This window comes from Lynx rufus, unplaced genomic scaffold (assembly GCF_022079265.1).
Source record: "Lynx rufus isolate CCGP_SWC_20201006 ecotype Redwood Valley unplaced genomic scaffold, mLynRuf1.p SCAF_9, whole genome shotgun sequence".
Classification (NCBI taxonomy): domain Eukaryota; kingdom Metazoa; phylum Chordata; class Mammalia; order Carnivora; family Felidae; genus Lynx; species Lynx rufus.
In genome coordinates this window covers 75,788,242-75,816,176 of record NW_025814897.1, presented here as the reverse complement: position 1 = coordinate 75,816,176, position 27,935 = coordinate 75,788,242, and the positions used below count along the sequence as shown (strand labels likewise).

The window sequence follows — 27,935 nt, the reverse complement described above, 5'->3', positions numbered from 1 at the left end:
GGGAAGGAAGAGGTTTGGGGCTGGGAAAACAATAAAAAATAGGATGAGAACACAGGTGGGGAGAGATCAAGAAAGGGCTCTAGGAGAGGGGTGGGAAGATATAGGAGGCAGAGGAAGTGGGAGTCTGGGGAGGAGGGAGAAGTAAGATCTGACCACATATGTAACATTCTAGAGGAACGTAGGACCGAGGTGCTCAGTGAAGAATAAAAGTGAGGTAACAACCAGGGGAGGGGTGGGACACTGTCCTGGATTGTGGAGAGGGTCAGCAGACATGTCACTTGAAAGAGGAGAGATGGGAGAGAAGTCAGAGCTCTTGGTCACTAGACCTCATCAAGCAGGGACAGGTGAGGAGAAGACATATCCAGCATAAACTGTTGGGTCTTTTTTCTAACAGCTGTAGGAGTTATCAGGGAGCAGGACCGCTTATAATAAAAATATTAAGTGGATTAGTCAGTTTCTGACTGCATTGCCCTCTCATCATTAAAAATTGAGAAAACGTCGATGCAGTTTGAAATCAAGAGATACGCTTCAGCTTGCGGGGAGAATATGGCAAAGCCAATCAGTTTAAGACAGTTTACACAGCGGATGAAGGAAACAGGGCCAGGGCAAAGACGGTGAAAAGAAATGACTGTTAACCTTGCCATTTCAAAGGAACGCCAAGGTTAAATTTAAAGGACTGAATTTCCATTTATCTTAATTCTTTGATTGCCACCCAAGCCTCTACTTGTAGGCACTCGCACTTTCCGTTCAGTTAAAGACAAAAACCTAACCCAAGAAGACTAGCTATTGAGAAGTGTTTTTGCAAACTCAAGAAGAAGCCGTGTTTGCTCTGAAGAGCTAGAGGTTTGCATTTTGCTGTCGAGAGAAAGGACTGACTTTAGGTCACGAGCAACTGTGAAAACACAGGCCGAGAGGCCATCCCGAGCCTGGTTCAAAGCCACACAACAGCCTTCTTACCAAGTGCCATTCTCACATTCCCAGGAAAACAAACACGAGTGGTATAAAAACACCCAGAGAAGGTGGCTTTGAGTAGTTTGGCCTAGAAAAACAAATACGGCTTGGCCTGTGAGAAAGACGGCAGACAATAAAACACGTTAGGGCTGCCGGTGGTGTGTGGTAAGACTAAATATTTACTTTGAAACAATACTGGATTTCAATGGCTTTTGTGAGGAGCAAAACACACTTTTGGAATAATAACGATGATGTAAGAGACCTCACCCTGAGTCTTCTGGAGCAGAGGGTAGAGTTCCAAATGGCCCAGCGTAAGGCCCTTTGGGCAGCACAAGGCCACTGGAGGAATTAACCCGAGTTTTTTGATAAGTCAATTCACCTATTTTTTGATATGTAGGGGGCACCAATGGAGAGCGGTAATCCTTAACCAGGGGAGTAGCTCCAAAAATCACCTGAGATGGGGCTTGCTATTAAATCTCACATTCGGATTATATCCAGATTGCCTCAGTGAGTTTGGGGTTTGGTTTTGGATTCGAATGGTACCCACATGAAGACTAACCCACGGAACATCTCTGGGTTGTTTTTTTCTTTTAAATAAGTTCTAAGCTACAAAATTCAGATCTCAATCTTTGATGTTCTTTTGATAGCGTTACTGACGGTGGAAGCAGAAAAGAAAACAAAGGAGGATAACGAAACACACAGCGGCCTGGTGCATGAGGGTTTAAAAAAATTCAAACACTCCCAGAAATGTGAGAGAACTCAGGAGAATGAACAATGGTGACAGAAGTTACCAGTTCCTGAGCTTTTAATTAAGGTCAAGTACCACATGAAGCATTTCATGTGCAGATTTTAAGAGAAATAGTTTCCTTCAGTTGACTCAGGCTCAAGCCAGGCATTACCTGGGCAAAAACTCCAGGCAAATGATTGCTTGGAGTACTGACTCAGCTTCCTGGTCCAAGGAAGACAACCTTTTGAAGTTGCTTTTCATCTTACCAGCATACTATGGGGTTGTGCAGGCTGCTTTGGGACAGGCTCCCACACATGTATCTGTGGTCTCAGATTGGCCCACGCGCTCCCGCAGGAAGCCTTGCTTCAGGAACATCTCAGTGCCTCCTAAAACTGCAGGCTCTGCCTGCTAAACTTCAGCCCTCCCTGGCTCATAGCTCTTCAGCAGGGCTCCTTTGCAGACCAGAGGTCTCTGCCTCCACTCGGACCCCTTAATTCCATAACCATGCCATAGTCAGGAAGCTTCATGAGGAGCAAATCGAACCACCACACTGCTCTGCTTGAAACACACAGATTCAGTAGGAAACCCAAACTCTCCCTCTAACAGCCGCAGTGTGATGTGACCTGCCCCTTGCTTTTCTTTGCTGCCTCTTCCTGACTTCCTTCTCCCCTCCACCCGCGCCACTGCCCCATATCCAAGCCATAGATTCTAATTACAATGAGCTTACTTATACTTTCTAAATGCACCAAGACTTCCCCTTGGGCGTCTGCACAGATACATGTATGTGTACATTGGGTAGAACGCTGCCCTCCCCATGCATCCTCCCCTATACAGCATCCCTCAGGTCACCTCCTCCAAGAAGCCCTTCCTGACCTCCCCCCCGCACCACCAGACTGAGTTCTGCGCGCCTCCTACATGTTCCCACAACCTTCTGCCTCTCTCTCTTAACAGTTAGCCTATTATAGAAAAGTGTTTTGTCTCTCTGCCGTACCAAAGTACACGAAGATGACAGTGATGGTGTCTGCTCTGCTGCTGAACCCACAGTGCCCGGGGCATAGTTGGCACATAAACAGTTGTTGAATTGAATGCTGGTTGGCAGCCCTTCCTGAACACGTAATTGTGCATATTGTAATTACAGAACAGTCAGCTATTTATCTGGAGCCTTCCCTTTTTTTTTTTTTTTTTTTTAATCCTGAAGATGAACATTTTCAGAAAGAGGAAGAAAAGGGAAATGAACTTTTCTCACCACTTAATGGATTCCAGAACTGATCACCTGACGACCCAGAGAGCTAAGTGTCACCATCCGCCACTGCACAGAGGGGCACGTGCAGGCTCAGAGGTGAAAGAAGCTGCCCGAAGCACAGAGCCAGAAAGTGCTGGAGCGGACGTTTACACTCACGATGCTCAAAGCTCCTGCCCTTCACACTGTACTGCTTCCATGGTGCTCGGGGGCAGGCGGCCGTGAGGAAATGTCGGAAGGGAGCAGTGGCTGCCCCCCCTCCCATGGCTACCACCCTGCATCTGTACTCACATTTGCTGTCAGCTGGGTGGTCAAAGCTGAAACCTTTTCCTGTGAGGCATCCAGCTCCCGCCGCAGCTTGCGAATCTAAAGACGGCAAGGGACAGAGTTACTTGCTCAAAGCGTCCATTCCCAGCTGGAGCTGGGTGAAGTAACAGATAATAGTGACAGAGGAAATCCAGCCGGCAAACTGTTCCTTACCTCTGACTGGCATTTTTCTTCTGGCTGTAAAGAAATCATAAGGGAAATTAGACCAGTTGAGGAACAAAGAACAGTGCAATGCAGCCCGTGGGGAATAGCACATTTGGATGCTTACAGAAGTCCCGAAGTTATGAGTTTTGTTCCTGGTGTTATTTTTCTGGATAAACTGGTTCAGTTAATTTGACCAATCAGAACAGTCAAATACAAACGGCATATTATTTTAAGAAATTAGGAAGACTTTTGGTTGTGATTTTGGTTGTGAGGAGCCCCTCTGCTCCCGTGTGGAGATAATAAGTTTGGGTGCTCAGGAGAAGGTGTGATGAGAAGGGGATGAGCCAGGGTAGGGATGCCAGATTTAGCAAATAAAAATAAGTATATCCCATGCTACACTGGGGACAATTTATATTAAAAGGTTATTTTTTTTTTTTAATGTTTATTTTTGAGAGAGGAGGAGGAAAAGAAGAAAAAGGAGGAGGAGGAGGAGGAGGAGGGAGGGGCAGACAGAGGGAGACACAGAATCCAAAGCAGGCTCCAGGCTCTGAGCTGTCAGCACACAGACCGATGGAGGGCTCTAACTCACGAGTCGTGAGATCATGACCTGAGCTGAAGTGGACGCTTAACCCACTGAGCCACCCAGGCGCCCCCGAAATTATTTGTTGTCAATCTGAATTTCTAATTTAACTGGGCGTTCTGTATTTAATCTGGCAATCCTAGCTGGGGGAAAAGGACTGTTCACGGGGTAACTGCCCATGTCATTCCTCCCTCTCCTGTTTCTGGGGTACTGCCTCCGAAGTGAGGGAAGCTGGGAGCCCCAGCAGCCTGTCTGCTGATTCCCCAGGTTGTGAGGAAGAACGAGCCTTCACCTTCCTGCTGCCCCAACTCAAGTCCCCCAGTTTCCTGCTACTCTGGGAAGTAAAGGTGAAGCCCGTGGGCCCTTGACTGGCAGAATCTTCCATCCAGGGCCCTGTGTCTGCGGTGACACAGCCACCTGCTAGCCAGGAACCATAAGACTACCTCTCTCCTCCTATAGGGGGAACCTGCAGCAGGAGGAACCTTTCCTTCACTCTCCTTGGGTTCTCACAGGGGCCCAGAAAGGAAGACACCCCCCTCCCCCATTCTGGGCAATGTTGGAAGTGTTCCCACCTTCTCTCCACCCCTCCATTTGCACTTCCCCAGGGTTGGAGCAGTGACTTGGTAGCCAGGTAGGCGAGTGAAAATCAGTAAGGACTGTTTTGTCCTTGGGTGCTAGATGTGTGTCTTAAGCCAATTTCACCAGTGATAAACCCATTATTAAAATATCAGTATCTGACTCTGGTGTCTACTTTTGTATTAGTTCAGAATGCAGAACTACCAGTATGATTCATTAGACCCTGCAGACCCTACACCCATCGGCTGGGGCAGGTGGGGGCTGTTTCCTGTCTGGTCTCCCTTCGCCCTGTTCCTCACCCCATTGCCCTGACTCCTGATCCTCTCCAGGAGGGTCCTTCCTCCAGCTGGCTTCGAACAGCAGCAGCTGGGTTTTAGGAACACGGGGGCCAAATCGTTTAATTCTGGCAGTAACCCCACAGAGTAGGTCTGTATTCCTTCTGAGGCACAGAGAGGTTAGGTTATCTTGCCTGAAGTCACACAGCTGGACACTCTCATCTAAGAAACACTTTCAGGAAAATGCTGGGAGGTGTCCTCAGGACTTCCTCTTCCCTCTCTGGGAATATCCATCCGTCCCTCTTTATCTGTTCATCCATTCATGCCCACTACCACCACGTATCAAATATTTGCTGATATCCTACTATGTGCCAGGCACTGTTTGAAGAACCTGGGATACAGCTGTGAGCATGACCAAGTCCCTCACTGCATGTTGCTTACAGTCTGGTAATAAGTAGCATTTACGGGATGTTTATCGCGTGCCAGAGACTGTTCTAAGCCCTTTCTACTTTTTAGTCTTCATAACAACCCTTTGGGTAGGTACTAACATTATTCACTTACATTTCACAAATGCGGAAACTGAGGCACAGGGAGGTTGAATAATTTGCCCATGGTCACAGCTATTAAGAGGGAGAGGTGGGACTGGACCCAAGGTAGTCTGGCTCTCGAGTCTAGGATCTTAACAAGCACATTCTCCTGCTCTTTTACTACAGCTACCTTCTTATGGAGGCCTTCTAGAAATAAGGTCCCTGACTTTTGAATCTGACCCAAAGGACAAAGTTAACAGTGAGAATGTCACAGCTATCTAACATTTGGGCGGCTGACGGAGGTCGGTCAGCAGGGTGAACCATCCATATAGGATTAGCCACACTTCTAAAGAGTCCTATCCACGGGCCTAATACTCCCCCCCTTCCCCGTACCTCTGCCACTGTCACTCTGCCCACTGTCTCAGGGTTGGACCCCTGTTCTTAATCTTACCCCCAGCTGCTGCTCTGGGAGCTCTTAAGTGAAGCTAGGAGCCTCCCTCCATTTAGCAGTTCCTGCCCTCTACCGGCCAAGAAAGCCGGTCTAATGCCAGATGTAGCACCTTCCATTTTCAAGGCAAAGTCTACTCCATGACTTCTTCATGGCAGTTGCTCACCAACTGTTGCCTTTTCTTTCCTTTATAATTAAAATCACAGGCAATTTTCAGCCAGAATGAGCATTCTTGAATATCCAAGAATTATAGAGATTTCGGGGAAAAACCTATTATCATCCAATAAGAGCCTTCAACAACACTCAGCTCTTAAACAGACTCTTTGGTCTGGGTTGGTGGCAACTTACGAAACTCCAACAATCTCTTTTTAGAACGAGAACTTGTTCACTTTAACATTTGCCAAGGTGTCTGAGTCTCAGAATTCTATTATTACCAAGTGGCTGATAACAGATGAGGGACCACATGTCCACGCTTGGTGGCAGCAACGTAGCCAGATACAGTTTGGAATTCGCAGACTACTCTGGCGTGGAAACAGGCAAATGTTAGACTTATTTTTTTTTTAAGTCTGCAAAAGTAACCTATATGCTCAGAGAAGGCACATGTAGAGGACAGTATAGGGGAACCTTTGATCAATGACTTGGTGGAATGTCAGAAGTTGTGGGCACCTCCTCTGAGACCACTGGCTTCCTGACAGCAAGGACAAACTGACAACTACCCGGAATAATGACATAATTTGTACAAAGTCATATAGTGAGGAAAAAAACAAAGATTAGGCCTCGGGGCTCTTGTCTAGTTACACATGAAGTTGAAACTTGTTATTAGGTCTTTGGTAACGTGTGAATTTTTATCAACTCAGCATAATTTGAAATTTCATGAAAACATCAGCTTCCTGTCCACACACCCAGAGCAAGAGCGACCGAAAGGCTTGGATGCTAAGAGCCTCCAGCGGGCTGCATGAAGGCAGTGCAGCCAGGAAACGCAAGTGATGGCTTCCTAGGTCCGAATTCCCACAGCGGGGGGATTCATGCTCTTCCCCTCCAAGGCTGGCCGGTGCAGGCCGGCCCCCATTTCTCACTCTTCTGAGAAGAACCTTCCTGCTCCGCGCTGACGGGAAACCCCGGGCACTCCGCTGGGAAAACAAGGGGCTTGGGGATGGCGATGCCTGTGGTAGCCTCTGCACCCACCCTATGGAACTAGAGTCCCAGGTCCCGAGGTGTCCTTGGGTGCGTCTGGCTTCCTCCTTCAGCAGCAGGCTCCTCTGCCCACCCGCACCATATCCTTGGGGTGTAGCCCAGAGCCTCACATCCACACAGGGCCAGTAAATCCTGTCAAAGCAGTAAATCTAGGTTTGAAAGTACTATCTTGGCACCCATGTCGCAGAGTTGCCCTCTAGAAGACAGGACTTCGTGTATGTACTAGTTGAGATTTAGAAGGTCATGTCTATGGCTTTCTTAGTAGGTAGTGGCTTCGGCAATCCCTCTTACTAACGAAAGTGAGGACTCTGTGATGAAATTTTGGACAAGGTGACCGGCTGAGGAACGAGGTGTTTGGAGGTGGCAAGGTGGATCGGAGCAGAAAAGATCCTTTCTAGGTCCTTCAAATCAGAGCATGTCAGCGCTCACTCAAGTCTGTTTGTGCTTGCTATCGGCCTAAGAAAGAGCAGTTAGGCTCTGGTCTCTTTAACTTGACTCCAGGATGGCCTTTAAACTTCTAAGGGGCCATAGACAGTTTGTCCCGCGAGGTCTCTAGCCCAGGAGCTTGGCGTTACCAAAAACTGACTTACTAAAATATCTGTCCTCCATGGAATTAAGGGCTAAAGGATTTCCAATTCTTAATTAGTAAAATGATTTTTTTCCTATAGGAATTCCCAAGTTAAAATTTTTAAGATAAAAAGTCATGCACAGAGCTATAAAAAGTAAAAACCTCTGAACAAATCCAGTACCATCTTTCGATTCCATTTGGCTTTTGTTCAGTAGACCACTCAGTGATGGTAGCCAACTTTTGAGAGCTTACTCTGTGCTGTGCACACTGTATTTAGTGCTTCCCATGCATTTTCTTATTTCATTCAAGCCTATTTTCTGAACACCTACTATATGCTAGGCTTTGTTCTAGGCACTAGGAATGAAAACAGAAAAAGTCCTTGCCCTCAAGGAACTTATACTGTCATGAAAGGCCATCTCCCTCACAGTAGGGGCTGCTATTCTTTCCACTTCACAGATAAAGAAACTGAGGCAGACAGAAGACTAAGTTATTTAAGGACTTTCTTTTCTAAGGCTACCAGCAGGTGGCCAAGGCTTTTCACACATTCTAACTAGTTACCACCCAAAGCACAATGCCACTTTAACAAAGTGAGCTCCTGCCTTATTGGTTGATACATTATGATCAACAGCTGTTTGTGAATTTCAACTCTTGTTCCCTATTAAACGATTCCCTTATAATGGAAATGCTTTCTCTAGGAGAAATGATTTTATATTTTATTCTGGATACATTTGATAAAGGAGCCCCAGTTCTCATGATCATAGCAATGCATACAGCATTGATTTATACTCACCGTAGAATAAATTGAAGACGTGCTGGAAACCAAGGAGAGCGAGGATCCGTGAACTGTTTAAAAAAAAAAAAAAAGGTGAACTTCACAACTGGCTACTATGGAGTGTAAGAAGGAGAGAGGAAGAGAAACTCAACATTATAGGCAGCTTAATCTCACCTGGACCCAACTTTTCCTCATTTGGTGACAGAGTCAAATAAGATAATTTGCTAAGGGAGTCTCTTCTCTTTTAGCACATTTTTTTCCTACAACCTCTAAATACCTTTCTCCCCTATGAAAATAACACATGATTACTAAATAAAAGTTTTCAAGTACAGAGAAGTGTTAAAAAAAACATACTCACTGCCATTATCTATGTGACTCATAATTCTATTACCCAGAGGCAACCTGGTATCTGTTCCATTCCAGCACATTTTACTCCTTTCTTTTTTTCTAACATATTCCTTCAGGGTTGAGATTGTGTTGCACATCTATTTCGTACCCTGCTAGCAACTCTCACTTGTGTATGCACAAAGATGAGCCGATTATTATCAACATGGGAGGCTGGCTGCTGACCATAGCAAATTCATTCTAGATGTACTTGTAGTAGAGCACTTGTCTAGAAGATACATCTACTGAAACAGAGATTCTTCTTTCGATTTCTACCATGTGTACAAAATGACAAGCAAGCGGTGTCCTCTTTTTCGTTCCTGACTGGTACCTTTGACTTAGAACCATCTTCACACCCTCTTCGCGCCCCTTCCTGTCCCCAGCCAGGGGAGACATTTTAATTGTTTTCATACAACTTTAAAACATGGTCTTTTCTTGGACTAAGTATTCCAGCTGACTTCTCTTTCTGGGAACTAGATTCTTTAATGACATTTTCTTAGGAATCTCTCGACAACTTTGTGAAAGATGTAAATATGCCCGTGGAGACATCAGAGACCTTTAATTGGGCACAGCTTTCCTGACCATGAGTGGAATGTTCTACCCCCACACTCGCTGTCCCCTGTGGTCTGAGAGTGGGAGGCTGGGGAGTAACTTTCCACGTGCACTAAACGGCTTGCACTTACCACCCAAGAAGCGAGCTCAACTTAGATCAGCAGTCGGCAGAAGCTACCTGCCCACAAGATATCCGACCAACAGTTCAGCCGGCCACCCAGGTGTCTCCACACTGTGTTCCCATAAACCTCCCGACCTCCAGCTCTTCCTTTATGCGCTCCTATCACATTCTGAATCCCGCACTTCTCTCTCGAGCATGCCCTTCATTGCACTCATCTGCCTCAGAGTCTCTGCCCACGCAGTTCCCTTTGTTTAGGACGCTTCTCATTTCTGCCTACCCACATTGCCAGGATCAGCTCAGATAATGTCTCTCCATGGACCTTTTCCTCGTTTCCCTGCCTGCAGCCACTGGATGCACCTCCTCCCTCCTCTGAACCCACACAGTTCCTTGCTTGCCTGTCCAGCCCTCTTCTCTCTTAGAAGGCGCCTGCTTTTCTGAGGCTATCCTTATACCATCACTCACATCCACCTTCCTTAGCAATGCTTAGGGTTACAGATCTTCTCCACCCACGACTTCTCTGGCCCATGGCCCATAAGAAATCAGTTTATGGTGTTCATGGCCAATAACGGCTTTCAGTGTTAATACGTTCAGATGTTAGCAGACACCTCTCATGCTCCAACCTAGTGGCCTCATGTTCTAAAGGGGTAAGTAACTTTAGTCCCATGACACGGGTAGTAGGGGCAGATTATACTGGAGGCCAAGTGGGGGGAACTTTTTTCTTCTCTCTAGCTTGTACACACAGACTTACTGACACTGCCTTCAGCAATATCGTAGTGCAAGCTTAGGGCCGCAGGCGGAGAACAGCATATCTGGCAGGCTTCAGTGGAGGTAATTATTTTTCTCTGCAATTAACTCCTCTCACTTGGTAAATAGCAATAGCAAGGCCAAAAGAATAGCAATCCAAAAGAAGATTTCTTGATTTCCAGAGTCAACCCCAAACTGAATGTGGCTTGCCTGAACCATTACAGTTGGCCTTGTTTCAAGTGAACTGAACCAAATCAGAGCCTGGGTTATGTGGCTTGGATACTTTTGGACAGCAAAACGCACACAAGACCTACAAAGCCAGAACAGCAAAAGCACGCCATGCATTTCCCACCCTATACCCACAGCTCTAAAACTCTGAAGCTACGAGGCCCAGCAGAGGCTTGTGTGGGCCATCTCTGCCCCTGAGTAATCTGAAATCCAGACAGGTTAAATGGTCTGCTTAAGGTCACACAGCATTCAGGAACGGGATTGCTGATCAGAAGTCTGGAGATACTTTTGCCCTTGATTTACTGGTTCTACTGGATTTACTGGTTTCTGAAAGGCTTTTTTTGTTAAAGCCTTCTGGTATGTTTTAGAATGGTTTCCCCAGCCCCTCATCCAATGTACACAGACACAAGCTGCAACCAAACAAGCGAAAAATGCATATTTGAGAAAAACATGGTTTCACCCCCTCTTTAAGCACAGGTGTGTGTGTGTGTGTGTGTGTGTATAGACACAGTGAAACAACAGGGCATATTCTAGCCAATAAAGCAATCAAATGCCCCTGCTGCTACACCTGGCATCTCATGTATATATACACATATATATTCAGCTTCATATTAATCAAAGCGCTTTCTCATTTACACTATTGTTTGAAGTGATCCCCATCACCACAGAGAATTTGTAGGTAATATTCCCAGACAGCGCAGGAGTGGCTACCACTAAGAGACAAAAGAGTCATTTAAGACCCAGAGAAGGTAAGTGACGTGGCCAAGCACACACAGCTAGTCAGGAGCAGAGAATGTGCATCTAGGCATTGTATCCTACTTCTTGCTCCACTGCTGGTACGATCAGATGACAAGGAGACACCGTTCAGATGGCAAATGGACCACCCTCTGGAAGGTGAGCATAAGTGAAAACAGAGAACACACCAATGAAGGATCAGGTAAAAAAAACAAAACAAAACAAAAAAAAGCCCAGTTGTGACCAAGGCAGAGCCAAATGTCAAGGTAGGACTGAACAGAGAAACAGAAGGCTGAGAATCGAGAGCTTAGGACCTTAGCCCCCAGGCTACTTCTTCTGCCTGGATTTTGCCATAAATAAAACAGCAATGAAATGGCCCTTGGGGAGGAGGATAAAACCAAACATGACAATTTTAACAATAGCCACCACTGACTGAATACTTGCTATAAACCTCTTTCGAAGTCATTTTGCATTAAATGCTTTCCGGGATTTATCTCACCTAATCTTCCCTTCAATCCTCTGAAGGAGGTACAATTATTTTCTACCTTTTAGCGAACAGGAAATAGGCTGAGCGGGGCCAAGTCCCTTACCCAAGGTCTCATTCATGGCTAACAACAGACATGACAGGATTTAAATCACAAATACGACTCAGGGGCTAGAAACACAAGTAAATTGCAAAAAAAAAAAAAAAAATGGATTTATTAACAAGCTCTTCTGTTCCTATGGATTCCACCATAAGAACCGATTTAGATTGCACTAGCAATTAGGGATGATTGGTAAAGTCCCTGGATTTTTTTTTTTTCATCCAAAGACATACATTTTAAAAATGCCTCAAGCATCTCCCTAAATGTGCGCTATTAAAGTTGACTCTGAGTGCATAATGCATCTGATGGAAATTAATTTACCTGAAATAACTTTGAAAGGTTGCATCTGGGCCATGCCTGCACCTAATCTACATATTTATGATTCCAACTTCCTTCAAAATGGAAAGTGCTAATTAAATCCCACAAAAACCTCACACAAGTACTTGTGCTAATTCTTTTTAAATTTCTATACTGCTTTCTGGCAGATGATATACCTAATGGACTCTTGTAAGGAGGTTCTATTTGGCCCAAACATGAGATGTAAAAATTTCCCCCAACTGTTTCCACAACACGGGGATTTAAAAATTCAAAAGGGGGGCGGGACTCTTTACCCAGCGGAATTGAAAACACCTAATTGCACAAGCTCTATTTTGTTTTTGTAATGTAATATCCCTGGAAGAAAGAAAATCAATTTGATGCAAAATTTCCCAAAAGATGAAATTGTTACGTGTTCATAGTATATCGACAGCAGTCCCTACCTTCTACCTCTCAAATTTGAGTTTTACCTCTGCCCTTCAGTTCCACATCACCATGAATCATTAGGGTTTACAAAAGTCTAGACACTGCTTGTGGGCAAGCATTTTTTATCAATGTCACTTTGACATCCCAGATATTCAACGGTTGTGCTGCCTGACAGCTTGATTCCAGATGGAATAAATAAAAGCTCTCTGATGATGATACTGTAATGGTTCTGGATCTTTATGAGGCGAAGTCTGCTTGTTTGGACAAGTTTCAGTTCTGAACACGGTGCACTCAGGTACACACATGACAGGGAAGATGAATAGAGCACAGGACCCACTCCCTATGGGAATCGTCACCGGGAGGGCTGGGGGATGCTCTGTGGCCATGCTTGGGCCAGCACATTGACTAGAAAAAAGTTCAAGACAAACTGCCTACTCCTTCACCTTAGGGTCAACATATCCAGTATTACTACTGCCCTGAGTGGTTAGAGAGCTCATTTCTAACTCTTCAATCCAGAAAAAAAATTTTCGGGAACTCAGGCTCCACCCTTCCTTAATCCTCTGTCCCAGCAGGCTCCCAAATATGGATTTACAGACTTGCTCCCTGTCACTCACTGGATGTCACTGGACACAAGTGACACATAAATCAGGGTGAAGGAAGGGACTGAAGTCTCTAGGAAGATGAACCAGGGGGCTACTGCCCTGTAACTAAACTCTTCCAATTTTTGTAAACAAGTATACACTGGGCAAAAGCAGAAGCTTTTATTCGGTTTCTTTCCCTCTTGATTTGTTCAGGGATTTCTTAAGACAAGTTTGTTTGTTTTCTCCTCCCAGAAGGATGCTGGGCATATACTTTCCCACTCTTACAGGGGCTGGGAGTAGAGGAAAGCACCCATGACACCCTCCCCTCCTCCACATTCTCTTCTGCCACTGACACACACACACACACACACACACACACACACACACACAAGGCACAACCAGAGCTATGGCCTTAGCCTGGGCTTCAATTGCTCTGGGAGTCCCCATCCCCTAGCTAGGGACTCCTAGTTGCCTAGCTGCCAAGACATCTCGGCTGACACTGAGTCTACAGCCTAGGATGTATAATAACGTTACTGGGTTAACATTTGTATATGTTATTGAATTGTCATAATTTCATGAGCTGGTTTCTATTACCACTCTCAAAAACAAAAAACAAAAAAAGGAAGTACAGAGACACGAAGCAACCTGTCCAAGATCATATACCCAAGTTGGAGTGCTAGATTCAGACCTTCGAAGTCTTCCTCTATCTTTTTAACCACTAGTCAAACGAGGACTGATTCTAATGTCCTGTCATTCCCACCTTCAGGAAGCTTTTCAGGGGTGGGGCTGATGCCCCTCCACAGCATTTTGACTGCTTGCTTCCCTAGCTCCCACCTTAAGTGAAAGAACAAAGGGACAGAGAGATGAACCGAGTTAGGAAGACAGCTGGCAAAGAAGCCCACAGCTATGTTCTCCCAAAATTCTGATTAAAATGAACAAAACATAAAGATCCGACCCAACGTATTCACAATTTGTGAGCAAAGAAGAAAAAGGGCATACCTGAAGGGAAAGGGTTTAACCGAATAAACTTAATAAACTGAGAGATAGAAACTTCTGGAGCTGCCCACAGGCCCCCAGAGCCACAAGGGTGCGTCAGCACAGGGAAATGCACTAACTCTCCAGAAACTCACTCTGCCAACATGGTGAGCCAGCAGCGGAACCTCAAGATGGAGGCACATGCCAAGAAGCTGTGGCCCGAGTCCAAGAGGGAGAAGCCCAGAGTGGAACTTGGTCAGCTCCAAGTTCACTCATGTTTCTTCAGAAGCCTCTTCCCTGAAGTCTGCGAGGTCAATGAAGAGCCAGACCCTGCTATTCAGAGCTCCCCAGCCCCAACCCCCAGAGGGAGTGAGATAGCTGGCTGCAAACCCTTAGAGGTGGGCTCTCAGGTCATGAACTTGGTGTGGAGGGCCAATTAACCACACTGCATAACCTCAGATGGTAAACCTCCTTGCTTACCTTCTTCAAACCCATCCCGGAATGAACCCGAGCGGCTCATGGTTCTGCTCTTCTCATCCAGGGACATGGAGCTATTCCGGAATCGGCTGTCAGTGTACGGGTCATACTGCCCATCGGCATTGGAGAGGCTGTGGGTCCTCAGCATGGTTGGGTTGGACAAGCTCATCTGGGTAACAGTGGTGGGACTTGCTGGAATAAAAGGAAAGGAACTGAAAGGTTGGAAGTTCACGTCTCTGTGCAAATCCTGGATGGGGACGGCGAGGGGACTGATTGGTATCAGCCACATCTGTCCATGCCAACTTCCCTCCCTTGTCTGTTTTCTAGAAGGTAGTCACACCAGCATTTGAATAACAAACTGAGAGCTAAAAATAAGGGAGGAAAGGTGGGTCAGTTCCAAAGCAAGGCTCTGGGCTTCAGCTTTCCAATTTGGCACGTTCGGACAAGCTGGTGTCACCTTCCAGGCATGAGCTAATTACTCCCTGGGCTCATCTGGAACAACTCCCTCTAAAGCCAAAGCCCAAAATAGTCCAACCAGGCTTTTGATCAGACGGGAAGCATTTGTGCATGACAAGAAACTCTTGCCTCAAAGAGTTACTCCGGGAAGGAACAATATGAACACAGGTCTCACTGCCTCCAATGGGGCCCACTTGGTAAGGGTGCCTAAAAGAGCTTCAGTGCGAAGGGGTACACAAGGTGGCTTGGCTCAAACGAGCTTTTACAATTAAAGTCCTTTCCATTTCAGTACAGTACAGTATTTCCAAAGTATCCATTCACAGTTAATTAAAAATGAAAAGTCAAGCCTCACTTGATTACAAGCCATACCTGTCCTTTAAAGATTCTGTGTTTTGGGGCACCCGGGTGGCTCAGTCAGGTGAGCATCTGACTTTGGCTCAGGTCATGATCTCGCATTTCGGGAGTTCAAGCTCCACACAGGACTCGCTGCTGTCAGCCCGTCAACACAGAGCCTGCTTTGGATCCTCTGTCCCCCTCTCTTTCTGCCCCTCCCCCACGTTTGTTCTCCCCAAAATAAATAAATATTAAAAAAAGATTCCGTGTTTATTATTCACAATATTCAGAAAAGGCTGCCTTCTGAAGAGTGAGATGAGATTGAGCAAGATGATTCCCCCCCATCAGTCTTTGAAGAGTGAGCTCCCATCCTTCCAATCATTTTTTAAGGAATGTTTACTGATTTATTTTGGGTGGGGGAGGGGCAGAGAGAGAGGGGGAAGAGAGAAAATCCGAAGCAGACTCCATGCTGTCATCGCAGAGCCTGACACAGGGCTTGATCCCGTGAACCACGAGATCATAACCTGAACCGAAAGCAAGAGTTGGACGCTTAACCAACTGAGCCACCCAGGTGCCGCCCTTCCCAGTGATTCTAGCCAGGACTGATCTTCTCTTTTTCTAATACTTGCTACCTGATCATATTCCGTTTTTATTACATGGTTTCATATAAAGCTTTGGGTTGTTCTCTTTTACCCTATTTATGAGTCTGTGTGGGTGTGTTTGTTCCTCTAAAAAAGAATCCATTAACATGTCATCAGGGACTGTGTTACAAATTCTTTTCCTCTCCCCACTGTGCCAGTCAAAGCATTATGTCAGTGGTAGGCATTTCCAAGAATAGTTGTTCACTCAAAACCTGATCTTTATTTTCCAGCTTAACAGAGCAATACAGATGACCAAACATGGGGTATGCTACTATTTCTTCAGATAGAAACTTACATCTTCAGAGGTCTTAGAAATGGAATACATTCTTCTCAAAAACGGAACGATTTGCTCTTTGCTACTACCCTACTTACATCAAACACGTAAATGAATTACTGACTAGAGTACCAAAATCTCTTCTATTTTTTTCCTCTTTCTTTTGCCACCAATCTCCTATAATCCAACCACATTGCTGAGGGCTGATCAGACACGGAGAAAGATGTGACCACATGCCTCTTTCACAACAGAAGAGTAACCTCTGCCCCCTGGAACTGATCAACGCAGCTAATGATCAGAGGCTACTCACCAAGCTGGGAAAAGTTGAATCTTGTTCCGGAGGGAGAAGTTACACTGGAGCCAGAGGAAAAAGGGGAACTGGCAGCGGTGTCCTGTAGGCCTCCTGCAGAGTGGGACCGTAACCATTCTTTTGCGTCTTCTTGTGTGCGAAGCTGGGAGGTGGGAGTATACCTGGACAGACCGAAATTAGGCTGGGATTAACTATGAACAGCGCTTATGAAAATGAACACTGTGGAGCTGATTATAAACATACAAAAAAGAAATACAGATCCAAAGATGATGTTAAAAAGAAAAACCCACATCACTCCACATCCTGAAACTTATGAAGTTTCTCCAAACCTTTTTTGCTACTTGGCTGCCTTTGGGGAAAACTGTAATTCCTTTCAGTTTGGAGGGAACACATCAAGAAAGCAAGACCGGTAAATGCTCAAAGGAGCCGTCACTGGGCGTATCTGCAGCATGTTGATTCATGATAGTGTCATTTCAAAGCCCCCACCTTGACAGGACTGAAGGAACAAAATGAGCTGCTGTCAGAGCTTCGAGGACGTTTTAATTAGATAGCTCATGGCATCTGCATTCTAGAGCGCAAGCAAGTAGCCATGAATCCCCGTGTATCAGAAACCAGACACGTAATGGAAGGCATGAGGACACCAATGCTTACAGTCTTTGCTGCAATCGATTATCAGAGAAGTCTCCATAAAAGGAACCCCAAATCACTGGGTTCCACGGAAGTCACGGGCCCACCTCCTCCTTTATTAGGAAATGTATCTGGTCATGGCCTACTGAAAGCCTCTGATGTGCTGGGGGCCTTCACAGACATTATCTTGCCAATGCCTCCAACCCAGCCGGCAAGGCAGATGCTGTCATTCCCATTTTATATTCATTGAAGGGGAGGGCCTGCCTCGAATCACGTGCTGAGATTCCAATCCATCGTATGTCTGATTCCAAAATCCCTGCTGTTCGCATTATGCCCGCGGGCAGCATCTCAAATTTCTGAAATGCACAGTGACCAGTGTGCCTTTGGACTTATATACAGATTACCGTGGGGTCACTACTGATTAGGTCAACAGAGGGGTTTCACTTGACTCAAGAAAAAGAGTTGTTGGTGTTTTGGCATCGGACATGAATGTGTGGGGAGGGAGGGAGCTAGGAGGGGGAGGCAGAGTGGGAGGGGACAAAAAAAAAGTTTCTCCCTTAATGTTTTGGCTATGGTTGACGGACATTCAACTTTCTAGGTCACATCGACTGCATGAAGATAGCCTAGCACGTAGCCCTATTCTGAAAATTTTTAAAATAATTAAAAAAAACCCAGAGCTGCATCACTTTGATAGATTAGATCTGCTGCAGAAACATATATACACATATATCATTTCAAAATATTCATATTTAGAGGGGTTTGCTTCCTCTTAGGGCAACAGTGGGGCATCAGTGTCAGACTCCTATGAAGAGTGGCCATCATGGAAGCACTCACAAGCAGCCCTCATAGGCATGAAGAAAACTGCTAAGCACAAAAGGCCTTGCCAACTCCCCCCTCTCTATGGCCACGGTGCTGAACTTCCTCCCACAGGACGTCCTTTGGGAAATTTTCAATACTTTTATTCTTAAGATTCTCAGAATTGGCTTTCCTTGAGCTCCTACTGAAAGGCAGCATTGATACCTACCTCGCATTACTGTTCAAAAAGCTCTCGGCCTTAAGAGCGGCAGGTTATTAACTACAGACATACATGACAGCAATGAAACATTTCATTCCAAGTTCCATTTTTTTTGCGAAAGCACTTAATGCTTAGTGCAGGGTGCAGCAAATGCTACAGAGAACAAGATGTTTAAGGAGCAGGAGAAGTGACAGCTGCGACCATAAGACCACGGGACGGGCGTTAGAACTGGGGTCCCGCTGGTCGGCACAGTGAAGGAGATGGTGTGAGCAATGGGGAACTTACAGCATCTTGTTTAACCAGGACACCCACCCAAAAGTGAGCCATGACTTAGAAAGAATGGAAGGACATTCCTTCCTGGCAGTCTTTTCTTTCTTTACACCAAAGCCAATCACAGCCATGTTTTCTTGTTGGGCACTGAAAACTGACACACCTTTTGATCAGAACATTTAGGAAGCGCAAAGGCTCTGTCTTTGGCAATCTTCTGTGGGCCGAAAAGTTAAGTATTTTCAAATTCGAGGGAAATCGTTATCTCCTCTGCCCTTGTCCTGGCTAACAAACCAACATGCTGTAAGTCATGTCCTTTCTTTTGGAAGACAGCCGTGAACAGAATGATCGTGGTGAAGAGCTCATTGATTAAACCCACTGGCCCCAGAAGTAGCAGTAACTGCTCTCTGGGCTTGCCCAGGGATGTCCTTCGTGAGATGGTTTTTTACCACAGGAAGCCTGAAAAAGCACAGCCTCTGCTCAAGCAAAAAAAAAAAAAAAAAAAAAAAAAAAAAAAGCCAACAAATGGAGAGAGGGGAATGAGAGGTGCCAGGGGAGCCATCGTTCAGAAGGCCCCGCTGCGGTGGCCAAAGCAGGGACCCCAGCCCAGCCCGAACCCCCGCCAGCCATGAGAGTCACACAGCCAAGCCCCAAAGCCACACCGGATGGCATGGATGCAAGGAGGAAACACAGATACCTGAGTCCTTTTTTAGGCAAAGTGTTCCTATCAAGGTGCGGGTCACTGTAGGAGAGTTAAAACAAAAATGAGAACTTCAGAGAAGCGCAGGGAAAAGCAGGCAAGGTGAGGAGGGGCCGAAGATACGGAGCAAGAGACTCACGTCACCAGGGAGTTTTCCCTTATCCAGCTGCACATGCAACACATCCACAGGAAACAAGAGAAGCCTAATCCTGGGGCTGGCTGACCCTAGTCCGTACCTTCCCCCAAGTCACCAGGAGGCCCGAGGCATCCACTCAACTCCGACCCCTCCTCCTTTTCCACAGGCTCACAGCACAACTCAGGGGCCACCCCACGTCGAAGCAGAGCCCACACCTCCTGCTGCCCAGTCACCCACCTTTGTCCTACCACCACTGCTTCTCGGGGAGAGAGAGATGCCAGCTTCCCTGCACCCCTAACCCTGGCCCAGCCTTAGATGCCACTGACAATGATTCCAAGCGAGAGAAGGGACTTGCTGGAGGCTTTCAAGAGGCCAGCGGTCTGCATATTTGGAATTCATCTGTAACAGAGTGAATTCCAGGTCCCTCTTAGCTTGGCGTATCTGGGAGCTGAGCCCCCCCGGCCGAGCTGGGGCAGGTTACAACTTGCTGGCTGATAAAGTCAAGGCATTTGCATTTCCAAAGAACAAGGGTGTAAAAGCTTGGTCTGTGAGTCCAACGAAAAGCAAAGTTTTTGCCGTTGACGGGGTAAAGAGGGTTTTCGTTATTTTTTTTTTTTTCCCTAGCATAAAACAACATCTGGTTATTATGCTTGGCCAAGCTGTGGCTCCCCCACAAATTGAAGGTCCGTATCCATCTCTGAGGTCCACCCACAGGGCAGCTGGGGGCACACAAGCCGCTTAGTTTGTAAAGCCTCAACACTCCACGGATTCTTTTTCGTTGTCATTACGGGAAACGGGCACACAGAACACAACAGCCTGCAAGACGCAACAGCCAAAGGGCAGCAAAGGACTTTTCCAGGGAAAAGGGCCAGCCGTGTGGGGAGTAGGGGTGGGGGAGACAAAGGTGAGGGTCGAGTGGCACGCACGGTGGGTGGTAGATCGGTTCTGGGCTGGGAGGGAGAGGGGAGAGATGAGGGAGAGAGGGTGGGAAGCCGGGAAGCAGGAACATGCCACGGGAAGGCTGAGATGCAGGTGAGAGCTTCTGCCGTCCCGGTCCCAAGGTCCCAAGCTGGGTAGGGAGAGGGGCCAGCCCGACCCCACTGCCTCCGGGGCTTTAGCGGACAGCGGAACAGACCCTCACTGGCATGTCTGGGGTCACAGAGTGCACCAGAGCCACGAACACAAGCGGAAGCCTCAGGCCAACAGCCTCACACAAGACGTCTGGCTCGACACAGACGGGCAGAGGGACCCGGAGGCTCGGTGCGGTCCCCGGCCTACAATGTCATTACCTGTCCTGTTTCCTGGGCAGAGTACTTCTGCAGAACTTAGGGCTAGCGGCAGGGGAAGAGAGAGGGCTAGAAGTCCAGGCAGGTGGAAAATAAGAGAAGGAACGTTAGATGGGAAGAAAGGGGAGGTGTGGTCACACACAACGATTAGAACATTCTTCTCATTCCCAGTGCTGTTCCCGGCGTTCTTGCCTATGTGGAGAGACTAACACACACCACACTGCAGCAGAACCCAGAGCGCTGAGGATGCTTTTAGCCTCTTAATGCCTTGCCGCTCGGGCTGGCAACCCTTCGGTAGGAGGGTGTCTGCCGTGATGACCACCGAATCCACCCAGCCGCCTCGAGTTTCCTGCCACCCACGCCACGGCCAGCCGGCCACCTACTCTGCCTGCACAATCACGGGGGGAGGTGGGGGTGCAAACAAGCAGCTGATGAGCGAACAGAATAAAAAGGAAGGACCTCAAAGGCGGAATGCCGTTTCAAACGGAAGCGTGAAACCTGCCCCCAAGAGACTTCCAGCACCTCCAAGCACGGAGGATAATCACGCGGGAAAAGATGACGGGAAGCAGAGCCGAGCTTATTTCCATCCCAAACGGGCTTCCCCATGGAAAGACAGCAGCGGTTAGAAAGAGCGCAGCCTTCCAGGCAAAGGGGAATGGACGCTCGGGACTCCTAACTTAACTCGTGGACTGCTGGAAGGGTGTCCTTCTGAGAGACACAGGTGCATGGCACTCACCTTTCCGACAGTGTGGTCTTTACACTGTTGGTTCTGACGAAGGGGGTCAGGGAGTCGTCTTTAGAGGGGGCGATGAGGCCCGTGGACGAATTGTGACTCAGGCCCCCTCCGCTGCCCAGGGAGACGTCAATGGACTCGCAGCTGGTGTGGAGGCTGCTGACGGACTGGAAGCCCGGGCCGTCCTTGCTGACCGCCGAGGAGCTGCTGGCATTGGTGCCCCAGGTGAGGCTGTTGGAGGGGCCCGAGTGGCCTGAGCTGGGGCTGGAGGCTAGAGGAGACTGGTTGCTATCCACGTTCTTACTGTAGAGAGGGCTGCTGCTCCCGCTGCTCAGGGCGCCGCTGCCTGAGGGGGACTCTAAGTTACCTTGCTGGGTGGAGGGGGCGTGAGGATTGGAGATCACCACCGAGTTTTTCATGGTTTCAGCTGTGGCAATGGGCACTTGCTTGGTCGGCTTCCCACCAAAGAGTCTGTGAAGAGACAAAGGGTTGTGCGGGTCGGACACCCAGCACCAAGGGGCGCGAGCAGTTAAAGGAGGGTGGGGCACAGGTACGGGAGCGGTGGGAATCCTGGGGAGGGGCACGGTCATCGCCACTGAAACGGTGCTCCGTTGGGAAAGGCCGCCACGCAGCGGGCCTGGACACTGGCCATCACAAGGCTCCAGCTTCAAGTGCTAAGCTGCAGCCGAGACCCCAAGGGCAATGCAGAATAATTTCTAATAGGCCTAGCCATGGTGGCCCCGGATCTTACTTCCCTCTATTTCCATAAACGGAGTAGCTGGGAAACTGCCTGGCCCAGGAAACATCTAGAGGGAAGAGAGCTACCAAAATCATCTTTGTATCCGAGACCCCAGGGACAAAGCAGGTGCTCAGTTTATGACAGCTCTGTTCCAAGGGACTCGGGTGCTTTGGCGTCTAAGGACAACATGAACAGTCAAGAACACGAGTCTAGGTCTGGACGGGGCCTTCAGAGATTTACGCTCACGTGAACACCCGGTCTGAAAGCTGGGTGGCTAGTCCTACCCAGGGATCTAGAGAGAGATCTTGCTGGGGTCACAAGATGTTAGACCAGACACATTGGGTCTTTGTGACAGAAATGTCATTCCAAGTCATCCCCCCGCCCGTGACCAAAAACGTGCTGTCCAAAAACAGGAAACGGCACGTATGTCTCTCCCTTTGGCAACAGGGCTCTCCAGTAAGAGTGGAAGAACTGTCTTCAAGTCAAAGGGCGGGTATGTGCTCTAGTAACACAAATAATTCCGTCCACCGAAATCCTTGCGGAATGTGCATCTCTGCAAAGGGATGAAACTACTACGTGTTACGACGGGCAGGTTGCCTTTCAGCCAGCTACTCAATGGTATGATCCCGATCTCTGTTCTCTCCAGAAGAGTCCTTAGACATCCCAGTTATTGTAAAAACAAACATCCACACACATAATCAATGCTCACTTGGGTATCTGGTGACAGATTAGAAAACACTTTTGCCTGATGACAATCAGAGAATGAAATAGCCTCTTGCTCAAGGAATCTTGGCTTTAGAATGCTTACATACTTCCAGTAACAGGAACCTCACGACTTCAAAGGGTAACACCCTCCATTGTCAAGCACTTCCCAACCACTAGAAAACTGAAATCTGATCTACCTTTTTCCCTTTTACTCATTGCCCCTAATTCTCCACTACAGAGAGGAAGCCCAACTTTTTGTCTGCTAGTCCTTCAAATCATTTGAAGATTCAGAGCTTATCGCTTCATCTAAGATTTCTCCTCTCCATACTAATGCACAAAGAGAGAATTGAGAACACTTCTTAATGATTTAGGAAAAATGTAATTAACAGGCATTGGCTGAAAGTTAGTCGATCTAGAGCCTAAGAATCTGCATGCATTTTCCAGTATTCTATTACAGTAGCCTAAGGGTCTAGTAAAATACCTTTGTAGTTACCAAAGGAAATCTATAATACCAGAGAGTGAATATTACATATAATACTTGAGGCAAGAAACAGAGAAAACTTTCATTTACAAGGCAATCTGCTAAAACAACAAAGAGCAGCTCAAGAGGACCTTCCCCTGAAAAATTAATCATTACTGAAATTCTAATAATCAAGTCCAGACAAAGACCAGTGAACTGCTTCATTATACCTTTCACATGGCAGGCTTCTTCTGAAGTCTTTTCAAACATTCCTATTCGCCCCCAAATACATACATGTGCACATAGTTTTTATTTTTCGCGACTTAATTTTTTATTCTTGGGACTTCTACTCTTTCCTGTGATAAGACATTTCCAGGGAAGATGAGTTCTGCCCTATGAGGCTGCAGTTTGAGGACGGTCCAGTAGCCATTATAACGAGGCAATATAAACAAATAGAATTTGTCTAAATTTAAAAGGACCTGTTTAAAAAATAATAGTATTTTCACACGAGAATTTCCATTCGGTGTGGAAATTAGGGAGAATGTCTTTTTGAGGTAATAAGAAATTAATTTCTCTTTTTCAGAAACACTTCTGCTTTAAAAGTTTTTTTTTCTTTCTTTCTTTTTTTTAAAGGAAGCTCAAATTTCAGAGACAAATTTGGAATTAAGCATGCAGTATGAAAAAAAGTAGGTGGGGGATATACCAGGCTATTTGAGAGAAGGATCTGGCTGAGATCACAGTCTGGCATAATGATGAAGAATCTCACCCAGAGAACTAGTAAGACAAGGGGGTAAAAAAGCCCTCTGCCTTCCCCTCCGTACCCACCCGGGTCTAGGGGTATATTAAGATCTCATCTCGGACAGTAGCCAGCTTTGACTGTGCACTTCCCATGGGCCAGATATGGCTACACAGGTTAATCTTCGCAAGCACTCTCGGGTAGGTGTTCCATTTTACAGATGAGCAAACTGAAGCAAATGGTTAAGAAAGGATACATGGTGGCTACTTAAGGTGGACCCAGGATTCAAACCCAGGATGCTGACTCAGGTTTTTCATCCCAATATGGGAAAATATAAATAACCAGCTGACTGCAAAACCGCTGGCAGGATCCGACCAAACAGAAGTGGAGAAAAACAGAAGCTCTTTTCACCAAGGCACAAAAAAATTATTCATTCAGGAGGCCATTCCATGTACTCCAGTTCTGCTCAGTGCCGTCCACCCCCTTACCTGCGGAGCGTGGGAGAGGCCACATCGGGGTACTTGGCCCCTGGCTGGAGCGCAGCCTGAGCCGCACTGGACATAGGCTGGGATGCTGGGTTCACTTTCACAGAGTTACAGGAAGCCACACTCTCGTTGTCGGACGAGATGCCTTTCTCCTTATCCGTCTGGTTGACCAGACCCGGCAGAGAACTGCCCAGGGCCGTTTTGGAAGGCTCCCTCAGCTTGGGCACAGGCAGGCCTGCGGACTTGCTGCTGATGTTGGAATCTATGCTGCTGGTGCTAGACCTGTTCCCAGCCCCGTTCCGGCTGGCGGACTTACTGGGCCTGGGCAAACTCCGGTACTGCAAGTTCGTCCGGGAGCTGAGAGCCAGATACCCATCGTCCTGATTCTGAGCCCCATCCATGCTCGTCTTCCGGCCGGTAGACCGACCGACGAGCGCAGACGACTTTGGGATCTTGCCTAGCGTGGCCGACCTGCTGGTGACGGTAGCACCACTGGCTGTGATCATGGCCAGACCAGCGGCCGAGCCGCTCTGCTTCTTGAACCCAAAGCTGTTGGCATTGGCAGTGGGCGTCCTGGAGCTGCCCGAGAGGGACTTCTTGGACTCATCACCACTGCTGCGGCCTGCGTCGGATGGGGACCGCTTCACCTGGGAGGCTTTGGGAGACAGCCTTCCTTTCTCAGACACCTTTGCATCGTCTGTCTTTCCTAAGAGAGAGAGCAGCAGGGTTAGCTTGCAAACCGAGAAGCCAGCTTGTACGACTCCTTTTGTTAAAAACCCTCCCCCCCTCCAAAGAACTGGTTCACTTTTTCCTTGGGGAAAGCAGTAGCCTTGGGAGGCAAAGGAAAGAGCTTTTTATAAAGATAATCGAGCCTACCACTGTCACCGTGAGCCTTCTCGGAGATGTCAATGGTTTCGTTCCTTTGCAAAAGCGGTCTAAATTTACCCAGAACAAAGCAAAGCCAGCCAATCACTGATACGTCTGGGAAAGAGATCCTGCCCTTTCCTGACCTCTCCTTCTCTGTCCATTAAGATGCTGCCCCTAACAGCACCCTCTGCCTTCCTGCAAAAACACCAGCTTTGTTTACACACATCCCTAAATCACGGACAACATTAACTCGACATGGAGACAGCTCGTCAACACGTGCCCTTGAAAAGCCTGCACTGGGGCATGTTGGCTCTTCCCTAGCACATGGTGAAACCAAATCAACAAGTCTCAGCAGCAGGACCACCTTTGGAGCTTGAGGCTTGCACACTTACGTATTTCCGCTTAGAAAAAGGTAGAGATGTGAAACTTTCTGAAAGCTGGTTAATAGCAGAGTCTAAACTCTAAGAAGAAATACCTGAGCATTTATGGGGACTTACAAACAAGGTCAAGTTCTCGCTAGAGAAACTGCGGTTTTGGTTTTCAGACCGACAAGTGCAGAGGTGAGACGGCACAACCTCTTACTCACCAGTGCCTGGGGTCTTGAGCGTGCCGGCCGGGGCAGCCGCCTTCGTCCTGGGCATGGTGATGCCCACCTGAGCCGTCATGCCTCGTCGCCACGAGCCCGTCTGGGAGATGACAGAATTCTTCTTGCCCGACGTGCTTTTGTCAGACTCGTCAGACACGTCCGAGGGATTCCGCCTCCACTTAGACCCTGGCTCCATCTTTATGCCGCTGTCTGACCCTCCGTCTGACTTCTTGACATCATCGCCTGACCACAGGGAACCCCTCTCCACCTGTGAGTGCTTCTCAGCGTCGGTCTGTGGATGAGACTCTGAATCAGTCCTTCCCAAATGCCAGGCCAGGAGCCCCTCAGCCCAGAGTAAAAATGCCAATACGATGAGAGGTAAATACTTGAAAATGTTTGGGCCTCTGCAGTCTGGTTATCTCGCTAGAAAGCCTGTTTTGGTTCAAGGAAAGTAGAGGATGTAACTATGTCCAAGAAGGGAGTACGGAGGGAGAGTAGGAGGGGGATTAAGGGGGCCAGAGCCCCACGGAGAACCATGAGCAGATGGAGACGTGGGGAGAATTCAGCCAACTCTCTGCCACCTGGCTTCTAACTCTGGAGACCAATCTTCATCCAGCATCCAGCCTCCTGGCCTGTTTCCCTTTGTTCTGCCGTCTTCCTATCACTCCACTGGCAGCAGTCTTTGAATACAGCACAGCACCACAGTCTAACACACAGCCCGAGCAAGCGAGGGTGGCTGCAAGTTCCACACGGATCAGGGAGAGAGAGGGGCTGGGAGGAAACAAATCCTCAAAAGCCACTCCCCCCCACCCCCCTGCCCGTGCTAGTCAGAGGTGCCCGCTCCCACCCGGCTCCATTTATATGCCACCGCTTTGCTCCTCTTGTGGGATTTTGTTCAGACAAGGGATATAATTAGCCAGCTTTCTTTGGAAGAGCCCTGACCTGCTGGCCATGGAACCCAGGAGGGGACAGAAGTGTGATGTTAATGATTCACCGCGGTGAAAAAGCGCAAAGCTAACCAGAATGCTTTGGGGGCCTCCCTAGGGGGCTGGGGCCAGTTGGGGGGGATGCCAGGGGGGAGAAACAGTGCAGAGAATGGGGATGGGAGTTAGCAACACTTTAAGGTGGCCACCCTGAGTTACACGTCCTGTGTGTGCTATACTCAAATACCAACGGTGGGCAATGCCAGCAGGGTAGGAAATGAGAATGATTACCTGGTAAGAATCTGGCCTAATGCCTTTCCTCCCAGAGTAGTACCCGTGCCTTCCTCTGCAGACACACTGCCGAATGAGACAAAGCTAACTACTGACAAGCAGCCCAGTTAAATCGCCTGTCAGCACCGTAGCCCCCCCGCCAACCCCGCACCCCTTATAAATTCCTCTCATCCATCACAGCCACCCTGTGTGTGGCTTCGCTTGTTTCGCCATCCTCAAACACATACTGAGTTCCTTCTGGGTACTAGGCACCAGAAATAGGAGGGGGACAGGACACTCACTCCCTGACTGTGGGAAGCTCCCCATTCACCTGTGGCGAGGGACACAAGACAGGGTGTTCCCACATCCGAACACAGAGCAGGAGATCAACCAGGGAACCAAGGAACACAAGCTTTTCAAGCTACTGCACACTTCAACAGAATGATCTCTGATCCTGACCACTCTCTGGTCAAGGAAGGTAAGGACAGCACCCCTCAGTTTTACAGACGAGCGGAGACCAAAGCTACCCACTCCCGGTCCTAGTCCCAACTACCACAGCCCGTGTTCCTTCCTGTCAACGCTTCAGTTTGTTAATTCAACCAGAATATCCTCAGTTGTCTGCTGTTTGCCAGGCACCATGGACGGTCTGAGGATCTGTGGGTAAGACTAATCTCTAGCCCTTCTGGCATTTGCAATCCAGTGAAAGAGGTAAAGGTTGGATAAATACAAATAAATGAGTTGTCGTAAATTATGAAGAATCTTACATGAAAAAGGACACGGAGTATGAGAGTGAAGTACGTTGACGTAATTTAGACGATGATGATGAGGGTGGGGGATGGCAGTCAGGTTAGGCCTTTTGGAAGAAGTGCCCTCAAGAGTGACAAGAAACTTACTGAGAAGAGTTTAGGGAGGAGGATGCCAGGCAGAGGAAAGAG

At 47.7% G+C, this 27,935-nt stretch overlaps 1 protein-coding gene across 3 annotated transcripts in view; it reads right to left on the bottom strand.

Moving 5' to 3' along the window:
* The window catches only part of NAV2 (neuron navigator 2), a 399,317-nt gene that overhangs the window by 41,702 nt on the left and 329,680 nt on the right, over positions 1-27,935 (bottom strand). For 2 of the 3 annotated variants that reach the window (XM_047071099.1, XM_047071098.1), the window contains exons 13-22: positions 25,808-26,099; positions 24,358-25,060; positions 21,233-21,700; positions 20,500-20,565; positions 19,072-19,116; positions 16,466-16,626; positions 14,455-14,643; positions 8,348-8,400; positions 3,399-3,422; positions 3,210-3,284 (exon numbers count right to left, since the gene is read on the bottom strand). In XM_047071099.1, the coding sequence (XP_046927055.1) occupies positions 3,210-3,284; positions 3,399-3,422; positions 8,348-8,400; positions 14,455-14,643; positions 16,466-16,626; positions 19,072-19,116; positions 20,500-20,565; positions 21,233-21,700; positions 24,358-25,060; positions 25,808-26,099 (2,076 nt within the window). Of the gene's footprint in view, positions 1-3,209; positions 3,285-3,398; positions 3,423-8,347; positions 8,403-13,824; positions 13,922-14,454; positions 14,644-16,465; positions 16,627-19,071; positions 19,117-20,499; positions 20,566-21,232; positions 21,701-24,357; positions 25,061-25,807; positions 26,100-27,935 lie in introns of all 3 variants that reach the window. The other variant, XM_047071097.1, reaches the window with a different exon arrangement.